This window comes from Balaenoptera borealis (assembly GCF_965194805.1).
Source record: "Balaenoptera borealis genome assembly, chromosome: 3".
NCBI lineage: Eukaryota > Metazoa > Chordata > Mammalia > Artiodactyla > Balaenopteridae > Balaenoptera > Balaenoptera borealis.
Window position 1 is genome coordinate 67105669 of NC_138866.1, and position 13188 is coordinate 67118856.

The following is a 13188-nucleotide window of genomic DNA, read 5'->3' on the forward strand; positions in this document are numbered from 1 at the left end:
AACCTTGTTAAATCCTAACAAGTTACTTGATTTAGTTTATATAAGCACTTCACATTTAGTAGCAGAAACACATTTATTTAGAAAACTTCATTATAAGTGTCATTTTTTTTGTTGTATCTGAAGTCTTTTAAAAAAAGGGAAACTAGGCTGACATAAACTATCACCTAACATAATACCTGGCATACAGTAGACATTGGAATATGTTTGGCAATTTGAAAAGATAACAGTCAAAATGAGAACTTGAAAATAGGATTTCTTCAAAGCAATCCAAATTTTCCTGAACTATACATAATACACATTCAAGTAATCCATCAATGTGTTTTATGCTTTACATTGCATCACTTAGAGCATAAACCTAGTTTAATAGCTTATTGTAAAATTAGCAACAAAGCTGTGATAAGCACTATATATAAGAATTACACATTTATAAATAGAATCTTGTTCTAATCATTTTCTTATAATGACTGAATGTAAAAGGCAAAGTCACCGAGAAAACTTACCTATTATATCACATTCTCCTTTACTGCACATTTAGCATTGAGTACAAAAGTTCCAAGAGCTTCCATATAATTAGGGGAAAAAATTATAAGAAGTTTGGAATAAAGCAGAAGCCAAAGTAAATTCTCAAGTTAGTAATCAAATGAAAGCTTTTTACTTGACCCAAACAAATAATGACTAATTTATAATATGGAAATTAAATATTACAAAGTATAAAGTCATGAGCTAGTTTCTGATGAGATATTTTAAAGAATCTTTACCTTAAATACTAAAATAGTAAAATGACTAAGTACAAGAATAGTAGAGAATTGTATAAAATGCCTTCAGATGCAGTTCTCACACCAAAAAATTTAAAATTGTTTAAAAAAAATGAGTATAAAACTAACCTAAGACCATTAACAGTAGATGCATACAAGGCGAATTTATGCTTTTTCTTGATAATGAGAGTAACAGAAAACAAGCTTGAAATATATGGCATTTAGACCATTGAAATATTTAAGAAATACATATACACATTTATAAAGGTTTATAGCATAATTCCTTTTTAAAATCTGTCAGTAGGAACTATGCATTGGCTATAACAATGAACAGAAAAAGAACAAACATAATACCAACCATTTGACATAGTAACAATGCAGAAAATAACCTACAGGTTTCTCTGACATATCTTGACTGTAAAGATTAATCTAAAATCATACTGATGGAACATCCTTAAAGCCAGAAAATATTTTGCAATATGAATATTTACACTTCACTTTAAAATGTGAATATACTAAGTAATTTACATCACCTTATCCCTAAGGCCCTGTCTACACATAAAAGAACTGAAACACTGTTTTTAATTGTAGCCAACCCAAGCACACTGCCTCCCCACCAGCCCTCCCCACCCAAAAAGCATGTGAGCTTTAACAGCTTTAATTACCACTGTAATTAAATGAATTCAAACTACAGATAACCAGAAAATAGCTTTAATTAGGTTTTCTGGTTTGTATTGGTTTAATGGCTTTTAAAATTTTATAAAAACTAGGTAGGTTAAGAAATAAAATATCCAGTTTATCAACACATTTGGAATAAAAGCTGTATGGTGAGGTTAAACCTTTTTTGATAATTGATCCTTTAATTACTTTTGATAATTTAACAGAATTCAACACAAGACAAAGAAATGCCTTGTTTAATGTTTTAAAACCTTCAAGTTAAACTTTAATTTGCGGGGTCTCTTAGAAAATGTAACAAAATTATACTAGGATTATGTTTTAGTTTTCCTTTGGTATTAATAAGAGATTTATTACCAGTATCAAACCAATCCTGTCATTTGTCTTTAAAAATATCAATAATTTAAGGATGCTTCTTAGAGAGGATGAGAATATGATGGCTGATACCTGCTTTATGTAGCAAGAAAAATGTGCTTAAAATCAAGCATTTTACCTCTCATACGATTTATTCTGGTGAAAAACCCATTTATATTCAGTAACAGATTAGGGACATTAGACTTTTCCAGTTTCTTCTTTTGCAAGAGTACAAATATGGTGACACAACTACGGGATTAGGTATCTTCAAATTGTTATTACATAATCCCTTGTTACTTCTAGGTATTCTTTGACTTTTAGTAGCATTAATAAAGTTAAAAAAGAAAGGAAATGGAAGGTTTATAGAAGGATAACAGTTAATTCTGCATGGTTGAGATTAGAGTGGGTTTTTCATTCTATTTGTAATTCTTTCTTACACATTTCTACATTGTTTGTATAACAGGTCTTTCAAAAGCAAAGAAGATAACTATATAATGCAATGGTGCCAGCTTACCTTTCATACAACCATCTTGATAATAAATGTCAAATAGCCAAACCTACCAAATGGCAATCCACAGAGATCATTCTATTCAGATAACCTAAAATGTGGATCAGACATAATGTGGTCTAATGCCACACATGGGATACAGGAAAAAAAAAAAATTCCTATGATTAAAGCCAAAGGCTTTAAAGAAGACACTTACTTAGGGATTTTCAACTGTATTTTAATCCACCTCAGAAGTGTTTTAAGACTATGGAATGTCCATAGATTCTAGAATATTTGTGCAATTCTGCTTTTTAATATAATACTTCCCCTTAGGCATAATCTAATTGCAGTGTGGATCTATTTTAACATAACTTAATAATCTAAAAACATTTTTAACAACGAATTTAGTGCCATCCTAGAAAAGGATACATATAACACATACCCCAAAATATATGCCTTTGATTTATATAACAAGATTTATCATTTAGCTTTCCTATTTAATGCTTTAAAATAAAATAAGTAATAATTTGAAAATTGCATAAAACTAGAAAAATCACTGTGGCATCCTATAGCTAATCCCAATTTACAAAAACAGTGAGTACAAGTTTTCTTCTTATATATAGCATGCCACTATATTTGAAAGTCTGTACAGCCATTCTAAAAGTATTTATATTGAGGTTTATGAAGCATGTATATTAAGAAAATAGAAAAGTATCAACTCTGGTACACCTTAACAAAAAAACTTTTTAGCTTAAGTAGCCAAAATATTCCTTTATGTTCATATCATATATTTTATTGGGCCAAGTTTGCTCAAAAGTGATGATGGACAGATTTCTGAAACAAAAAGTATCAACAGCAGCTTTTAAAGAAGCGTCTCTTTGTTCAAAACAGTTAATGTCCAATGAAGTGAGAATTTTCTTCCTTTTCTAATCTTAGAGTGTTTTTTATGGCAAAGTCCATATTTTCTTGAAATTCTTTATATGTACTGGTGATAGGAAGAGCTAAGCAGTTATTACACTTGTTTCCAACAGGAAAATCCATATGAAGGCACTCAATTGATGGAGTGGGTTTAAATCCAGCAGGTGGAATGGAACTGCAACCAGTAGCAAAAATAAGAATGTCTTCCATTGTTACTGTAGATTTACCATCTGAAAAGAATACCAAAAAAGGAAAAAAAGAAAAAAAAATCCATGTTATATATTGCTACCATCATAGACTCTTCCCCAACTAGACTAGACATGTTGAAAGGCAGAGACACCCACATTAACAGTAGATGCATAAGAGGCAAACTAAATCACTAAGTGTAGTAATAGGAAAATGGTATACTGAATACATGTTTATTTGAATTTCAAAGTAGGACTCATACAATCATTTGGTTGACCTACTCACTGTATATTTAAATGTCTTCCTTAATATAAAATTATCATATAGTCCAAGAGGTTCAGTAGGTTTTGAACCTCCATCTTTCGGGGATATGATCCTACAAACAATTTTAAACCACTTCTAGACCATTGCTATTTGATAAACTATTTCAACAAAGGAAAAACTAAGATGGTATAAAACACCCAAACAACCTAGCTAAAAAATTTTCAACTAAAAGTTAAATTGTTTTATACCATATTAAACAGAATGAATTTACATTGCTAAGGCTTGATGATAAATATCATTACCATGCTGACCAATGGATGAGGAATAATTCAATTTAACTTAAAATTTAAAAAGGTGAAGTAAATGACTAGCTTTGAGACTATCCTGTGCTGTGGCAATCACCCGTATATTTAAAGTTTTCTAGGAAGAATGCCTCTCACTTCAAATTACCTAGAGGAAAACAACCGAAAAATATAACTTTACTATGTAACCTTTCCTATCACTTTCAACTCAGTCATATAAACTTGTTTTGAAACAAGTTTTGTAAATAAGTAGTTAAAGTCTTACTATAAAAAGCAAAACTCAAAGAAATAAATATCCCAAAACAAAGTTTCTAAGACAGTTAAATAAAAATAAAACATCAACATACCCTCAACAGCCTGTAAGTAACTGTTCCAAAACCCCAAAGCCTGTACGTCAGATAATGTGTGTACTGTAAAAAGATCACTAAGAATTTTTGTGGAAAGATTCTCAGGTTTATGACAGAAGATGTTACAAAATGCTTCTGGATAAGTCTGAATTTTCTCCAAAACACCAAGAGTTTTCAGACCCTGTTTAAAACTTAAGAGAAGAAAAATAATGAGCCAACATTCATACACATATGTTTGGAATGAACATTTCTAGCTAATTTACTATCACATATATGTGTGAAAAAGACAGAAAAAAAAAAGGAAAAACACAGAAAACTATGGATACACTTTATGTGATATGATATTTTCAAATCAATAACAAGCAAATGTATTAATATAAAATGAATATTTTACATGCCTACATTGTTCGGCTTTATGGAATAGTTTTAAAATTAAGCTAACAATTTTTTATTAAGAGGAAAAAAGTAGATATCTAAAATTTTACACTTCAAAGCTAGTTAGTATAAAATGAAAGACTGCAAAGAAAAAGAATCATAAACTTGAGCCACATAAAAATTTAAAACTTATGTATTGCTAAAAAGAAATTAACAAAGACAAAACAAAGTGGGAAAACACTGATACATGATAGAGCACTAATTTCTCTAATATAACAAAAATACAAATCATTTTTCTACAAGAACTCAATAGGAAATACAAAATATGAATGCATTATTAAGAAAATACAAGTAACAAATGAATTTTTAAAAATGCACATTCTCACTAATAAGCAAAGAATGAAGAAGATACCATTTTTGCCTACCAGACTGACTAAGCCCTAACTGTGGCTCTGGATTCCCTATCCACCTCCTCAGGTACCCTGCTACACTGACTCATCTTCCCTTCTATTAGCTCTTCCTCAAGAGCACAAAAACATGCCTATCTTTCCCATTTTTGAATAAGGGAAAAAATTCACTCAATCCCATCTGCTTTCCTTTGAGACAACCTATGTGAAAGACTTACCTACATTTACTGTCTCCTTTTTTAAATTTCCTATTCACTTTCCCTCCACTCCTTTCTACATCTCAGGAATAACTGCCCTAAGTGCATGAATGACGTATGGGACCAGTCTCCTGGTTTCCCCTTATATCTCTGGCCAGACTTTCCGAGTCTCTTACAAAGCTTCTTCTTTCTTTGCTTTGCCTTAAATGTTACTGTTTGTCCCTCATGGATCTGTAACAAGGCAAATTTCTCTTTTTTCTTACCATATCCCATGGGTTTATTTAAGCAGGTTTATGTTCATTAACTATAAAATCTATTATTTCCAGCCCAGAATATATACCCAACAGACTACTGGGTACCACATATTCCAAGCACCCAAACTTATTAAGTCCAAAAGAAAGCTAATTACCTTACTACCAAAATCAGAACCGTTAAGTGACAACAAATGCCTCCATTATTCATCCTATTAGTGTAGCTAAATCTGAAAGTCATTCTTAACTCTTCCCTCTGCCACTCCTAATTACAAATCCTATGAATTTCCTTTTTTGAAATCCCTTTTATCTGCTCATTTCTCCATATACCAGTGGAACTGTTGTTGTACCAGGTGTGTAAGCTTCCAAGTTGATTTTCCATGTAAACCCCCATATTGTCATTCATCCTTAGGTATGTTGGATGGAGGCCCCCAAAACATATGTCCACATCCTATTCCCTGGAACCTGTGAATGTGATCTTAGTTGGAAAAAGGGTCCAGGCAGATGTAATTAAGTTAACGATCTTGAAATCATTCTACCTAGGTTATCTGGGCTCACCCTAAGTCCAATGACAACTGTCTTTATAAAAGATACACAGAGAGGAAAAGGCCATGTGATATAGATTCAGAGATTGGAGTTATGCAACCACAAGCCACCAGAAGCTAAAAGAAGCAAAGAATGGATTTTCTTCCTAAATTCCCAGAAAGAATGAAGCCCTGCCAACACCAAGACTTTGGACTTCTAGCCTCCAAAACTATGGGAGAATAAATTTCTGTTGTTTTAAGCCACTCAGTTTGTGATAATTTTTTACAACTGCCATAGAAAACTAATAATACACACTCTGCACATGAAATAAAGTCCAAACTCCTTAACATGGCTTTTAAGGTCCTCCACAATACAATTGCTGCCTTTCTTGCTTGCTTTTAACTTTCACCTTACACCTACCTTTGAAGCAAATTTCAGCCAAACTTAAGTTCACCTTTATAATTTTACTTTTAATTAAAATGAAATATTTCAAGCTTATATAAAAATCCAGGAAATAACAGAAAACCACGACTGTAACTTGATTTTGAAAGACATCAACATTTTATATTTGCTCAGATTATTTTTAAGAAAACATTCTATTCACTCAACTAAATCTGCCCATTCATCAGTTTCCCTTCTCTCCTTTTACAAAGAAAACTATCTGAAACTGCTATTTACCTATTCTGAAATTTTTACTATAGCCTGCATTTCATTTTAGTTTCACTCTATATGTATCCCTAAAAAATAACTAGTATTGGTTTGCTTGTTTTGAAACTTTCCAATAATGGTACCATACTGTATACTTATTTTTCTGCAATTTGCTTTTTTGAGAGTAATTTTTTCTAATTGTTATATAGTAATAGTTATTACTACATTTAGGAAACTAGTTCTGTCACTTTATTTTGGGCAACTGTACTGAATTACAAAAAAATATTTTATTCCTTCCTGCCAATTTTTGTATTTTTTAAAAAAAATTCCAAGTTACCTTCTATTTAAAAAGTTATACTAGTTCTTATTTTTTAAATGGTTACCTCAAAATTTTAATTGGCATATTTGAAATCTAAAGTGAATCAGGTATTTACCCTCTTCCTGAACAATACAAAGACCTTAGAACACTTGCAATTCTGGTAGCTCTCTCTTCCTATGCTACTTAAACATTTTGTTCCACCTTGTATCATAAATCCCCAAAGTAAACATTAATTTTTTGTACAATCACTGTTTAGTTACTCTAAAATTAACAACTTTCTTTACCATTCCTTCTCACTTGCACACCTCCCTGTTAGAGTCCTTTACCTCTTGTAACCTTGCTACACTCTTTACAGAAGAAGTTCTAAGATTATTTTAGTTGGACAGTCATGTAGACTACCAATGATAATTTTAATTCTTCCAATCCTTAATAACATTCACTTACTCATTTAGTCTTGCTGCTCTACTAGGACCTCCTGCATATTGTAGAAATGAAGGGGGTAATTATATGTATCCCAGGCTTGTCATGGCCTTAAGAGGAATGTCTATCACACTTCATTAAGGATAATGTTTGCTGAATCTTTACTAGATAATCTTTATAAGGATATTTCAAATTGTTAGTTTAAAATTATGTATAAATGTTTAAATGTAGCAATTGCTTTTTTCGCATGTATAACTGTATGAAGATTGTTTGATTTTTCTCTTTTAATCTATTAGTGGAGTGCACTAAAGCAAGATTTTTTTTTTGATGTTCTACCTGCCTTGCTTCCTTTTATAAACAGTCCTCAGAATTGTTAGTAAATTTTGAGGCCATGTTGCTAGGTACAAATAGATTCAAGACTGCTGAATCCTAAAGAATTTGTTCTTTTTAACACTATTAGGGTCATTTAAGGACAAGGCTTTTTAAAAAGATTATTAGAATTTCCTTCTCTCTTTTTTTGCTTTAAAGTCATTTATTTGCAATGCAATTTAAGATCCTCTGTTTTTTTAATATGAATCTAAGCTATTTACATGTAATATAATTACCTATATGTTTTCTGTCTTATGTTTTCTTTGAACATGTGTTTTTCCTTGCTTGTTTTCATCCCTCTTTTTCTGTTCACTGTATGATTAAATATGTTTTCTTTATTTCTACCCCCACCCCCATCAAACTGGTTTGGAAGTTACACACTCTGTTCCTGTTTAGAGTTTTCCCTTAAAATATATATACTTGGCTTAACAATCTAAAGGTAATTAATGCTTCCCCACTACTACCTCAAGAATACAAGTTCCTTAAAACAATAAATACAATGTCCATTCTCTTCTTACAGATGAACCTTTAGCTAGTATTTTAATTATTTTAACCATTTCTTACCAAAATTTAGTTGTCTTTTAAATGGCCAATGCTTGTTTTTATTTATTCAGGTTTTTTCATTTCTTTGCTTACTCCTGGTGCTTGTATCTTACTTTTTCCTTCTGGGTTCAATTTCTTTCTTCCTTAAGTAGGTACTTTATTAATCTCTTCAGGAGAGAAGTAAATCTGTCTCAAAATGTCTTTATTTCCTCCTTTCTCTTGAATGATAACGTAACTAGCTCTGTGAAGTTACTATCTTGGCTGTCTGTTTTTAACGTTGATGTCACTGAAAAAAAGGCGTCCAGTATAATTGATGCTCATTTTTACAATAATGTCTTTTTGCTCAGAACACTATTTCATCACAAAGTACACTACACTTCAGCGTGTTAAACCCTGTGAACCTGAAGAACTTCTCAAGCAGCATTTTCTATAATATTGCCCAGCCTCCGTCTCTTTTGTCAAATATATATGTGGGTGCTCTTATTCTAACTTTCATGACATTTCTTGTTTCAGTCTTTTTCTCTCTTTTCTCTTCAATGGCCTAGCATTTAACAACCACCAAGTTTCATTTCCATGATCATTTTTGTTTCTGTTTCATTTTCCTTGTTTTCCTGTTGGCTGCTTGAATATTTTTTTAGATTCCATCTTTATCTATAGTGTTTTGAGTGTATCTCTATGAGCAGATTTTTAAAAAAATGTAATAATTTACTGCTGCCAACATTTTATCAGTTCAACTATAGAAACATTACTTCCCTTCATGTCCCTTTGCCTTTTGCTGTTTATAATTTCCTAAGTATTTCTTTTATATACATTGTGAACCACATTAGAGAATGTTGTAATTTTTGCCTCAACCGTCAAACATAATTTAGTAGACACAAGAGGAGAAGGAAACATGCTTTTATTCTTTTAATTATTCTTTCTTCCTTCCTGATGTTCCAAGATTCCACCTTTAATAATTTGCTTTCTATTTCAAAAAATTCCCATAGGCATTCTTTTAGGGTAGATCTGCTGGTGACAGATCGTTTAGTTTTCCTTCAAATAAGAATGTCCAGACTTCTCTCTGCTGTGTCCTTGCTGAGATCCCCAGCTGGTCTGCTTTCATCTCTCTACCTTTCAAAAGTCTTCTTAAGTTTGTTTTATAAACACTGTTCAGGGTTTTTAACTGTACTTATCAGGAAGAATAGAGAGAAGAGTGTCTATTCCATGTTATCCACAACTGGAAGTCTATGATCATTTTTCAACTTAGAAGCACTATTTGATTCATTTCACATTTTATGTTTGGGGTTTTTTTTTTCTTTTAAATCACTGTAATAACACTTTTTATGTCTCAGTTTGTCCTGTTATTTAAATCCTTGATGTGCTATTCCCAATACTTGCTGTTTAGGATGGTTGTGTTTTGTCTTTTATTGGAACCTCCTCTTCTTTAGCAATGTAACTTTAGCATTCCCATCAGGCTCAGATGTAGAAATTTCCCTAAACACTGTTATGTATTTGCTTTTGCCTGGCACTCTATAAGTACTATGAATCCTAAGACCGATTACTTTGTTAATGTCTTTGGTTCGGACTGGGGGGTCCATTCAGAATGCCAAACCCAAGTTTGGGGCAAACTGAGGGTTCTGATTTCATATGACATTTAGGGTACTATGGCTTTTTTTTTTTTAATAGATCTTTATTGGAGTATAATTACTTCACAATACTGTGTTAGTTTCTGTTGCACAACATAAGCGAATCAGCCATATGCATACACATGTCCCCATATCCCCTCCTTCTTGAGCCTCCCTCCCATCCTCCCTAACCCACCCCTCTAGGTCATCTCAAAGCACTGAGCCAATCTCCCTGTACTATGCTGCAGCTTCCCACCAGCCAACTATTTTACATTCGGTAGTGTATATATGTCGATGCTACTCTCACTTCCCCCACAACTTCGCCCTCCTACCCCATGATGAACCTAGTTGCAGGGCAGGAATAAAGAGGTACTATGGCTTTTGATTTCCTTGTTATTTCTGACATCTACAGGACTCTTGAGCTCAGATATATTTAAAACATTGTTTTTTGCTATATGATTTATCTTTCACATAAAAGGAGGGATCAGTCTTCAGCTTCTTTTCTCTTGCCCTCTTCATCTTGATCTGCCTAACTCCTGTTTATAAATCAGGGTTTAATTTAAACACCACTTATACAGATAGGGAAGCCTTTCCTGACAACTAGACTACTCATACCTATAAACACACACACACACAAAATAAACAAACAGCAATGAATTATCTAACTTAGCAATGAGAAAAAATACATCTGTAGACATATGAATTCCTTGGGAAAAAATATTTTGTACATCTATGTCATTAAGAGATACATTTCAAATAAGTTTTTAAATAACTGTATCAAAATTTATAGTATATTTGGATTATTCTGTGTATTAATCATAATTATGAATGGTAATTCTAACTGTAAGAAAATTTTGTTATGTAAGAGTCTTATAGTCAGAAGACACTTGGATATATTTTAAACAGTTATGTAACACTGTTACTTTAATTGCAGTATTAAAAATACATCGGAGGGCTTCCCTGGTGGCTCAGTGGTTAAGAGTCCACCTGCCAATGCAGGGGACATGGGTTTGAGCCCTGGTCTGGGAAGATCCCACATTGCCGTGGAGTAGCTGGGCCTGTGTGCTACAACTGCTGAGCCTGTGTTCTAGAGCCTGCGAGCCACAACTGATGAGTCTGTGCGCCACAACTGCTGAGGCCCGCACGCCTAGAGCCCATGCTCCACAACAAGAGAAGCCACCGCAATGACAGGCCCGCACACTGCAACGAAGAGTAGCCCCCGCTTGCCGCAACTAGAGAAAGCCCGCGCACAGCAATGAGGACCCAATGCAGCCAAAAATAAATAAATAAATAAATTTATTAAAATAATATATGTATTGGAAATTATATCCTTTACAACTGTTTAAGCTTACGATGTCATATTAAATTTTAATTTGGAAGAGTGCTAAAGTTCTGTAGAGCTCTAAAAAAAGAATGAGGACTATATACTGTCAAGTAAAAAATGAGGAGGAAAAAGGGTGGATGGTATGTTACTATTTATCTAATAAAAGAAATGAATATACACACACACATATACTCATATATTTATCTGCTATCATTTAAAAAAAATAATGGAAGGATAAACAGTAAAAGCCACTAAAATAATTACTTCATAGGGGATGGAAGGTAGATGTGATAAGGATGAAAGCTATACTTATCTTAATATAATTTGTATGACAGAGCTGAGTTCTTTCAATGTACTTTCATTATAGATTTGACTTTGGAATCATACAAACATTTTATATAATTTTAAAATAAAATCAAACTTTAATAAAAGTCAGTAAAAAGAAAAAATAAGATAAAAAATGAAAATAAAATGTATACCCAGTTAGTAATATACAACAAAGAAAATAACTATGCCAAATGACTTTAAAACACAGTAATTTGACTGCATAGCCCTAGAACAAAAAGAATTAGAAAAACAAGTTTAACCTATTTTTAATAATGTTATGTTACTGATGATAATGTTGGCATTATTATTCTGTGACTATTATTTACGAAATGTGGAATAAATCAAGGAATTACTTCATACTCTAATTCACCAATGTCTTTGAGAACTGGGATTATGAACATGGGACAAAGAAAAAGTCAAAAATCTTGTAGTAGTGAATCTGAAGTATCAGTAGAAACCCATGATGTATTTTACCTTAAAAAAATAAAAAAAAAAACCCAACAAAAAACCTCTATATTTCTTCTTTTAGTCCACTGAAAAGGCCTAGAAACTATGACCAACATGGCAAAAACAAGCATCCCTAGCATCCAGATTGTGGATTTGAAATACCATTTCCCATTCAAAGAAACAAAGCTCATTAGGTCAGAATGTACAAAAGGAGCATGAAACACCTTGTCATACCATATAGCAAGAAGGCTATCAAAGACCATTAAGGGTCAACATCAAAAGAACTCAAAAGAAACAACATAAAGAGGTTTATACTGGTTAAAGATGAGACATTCTGAACTTCAGTAAGGATAGCAACTATAACAGTTTTGAATACATTAAATACATAGATTAATGATACTGAAATTTTAAAATTTGCTTGAAAATAAAACTGGAGTCAATAACAAGGGAAGGCTAGCTAAACGAGACTGGCCACCGGTTGGTTGATAACTGTTAGATCTGGGTGGTGATTACATGGTGTATCACTCTGCCTACTTTCATATATATTTTAGATTTCCCACTATTAAAAAAATAGCGTGTGAGGACATAAAAATAATTTTTATTTAGAAAAATTAATTATAAATTGAGATAACGATTACTTTTCCTACCTAAGCAGTATACATTTAAGCAATTCTGTGTAGAATGGTAAGAACAGTATTCATCCTTAAGAGGTTAGTTTTAAAGCACTAGTTTAAAATAGCATTTACATTTTATCAAATATATCTCACATTGTAAGACAATTAACCACTTTAAACGTGTAATTTGAGAGAATCCTTAACATATGAACAACTTACCTTTCAAAAGGTGCTTGGACTCTCTTAATTACATGATAAACAAGTATGTCTTTTGCCAACATATATTTATCACTTAATGATGTTATAAGTCTTAGGCATCCAATAAGCTCTAGGTAGTTATAATATTCATTTATTAAAGAGTTTAAGTCAGTCATAGTTGCTGCAGTATTTATCTGTAATGAAGAAGAAAATACACCCAGTTGACTCATTTACTTGTGAAAGATATTTACATTTCAAATGACACATTACTTTATACTCAATTCTTGAGTACACCTGGGTGAAGTGAAAGTATACTAAGAATTATTTTCCTA

At 32.2% G+C, this 13188-nt stretch overlaps 1 protein-coding gene across 1 annotated transcript in view; it reads right to left on the reverse strand.

The window, feature by feature from the left end:
- Positions 1-2488: 2488 nt before the first annotated feature.
- The window catches only part of G2E3 (G2/M-phase specific E3 ubiquitin protein ligase), a 58403-nt gene continuing 47703 nt past the window's right edge, over positions 2489-13188 (reverse strand). The window contains 4 exon segments of the mRNA XM_082384111.1: positions 2489-3165; positions 3168-3419; positions 4289-4479; positions 12878-13050. Of these exon segments, the coding sequence (XP_082240237.1) occupies positions 3134-3165; positions 3168-3419; positions 4289-4479; positions 12878-13050 (648 nt within the window). The 3' untranslated portion in view covers positions 2489-3133.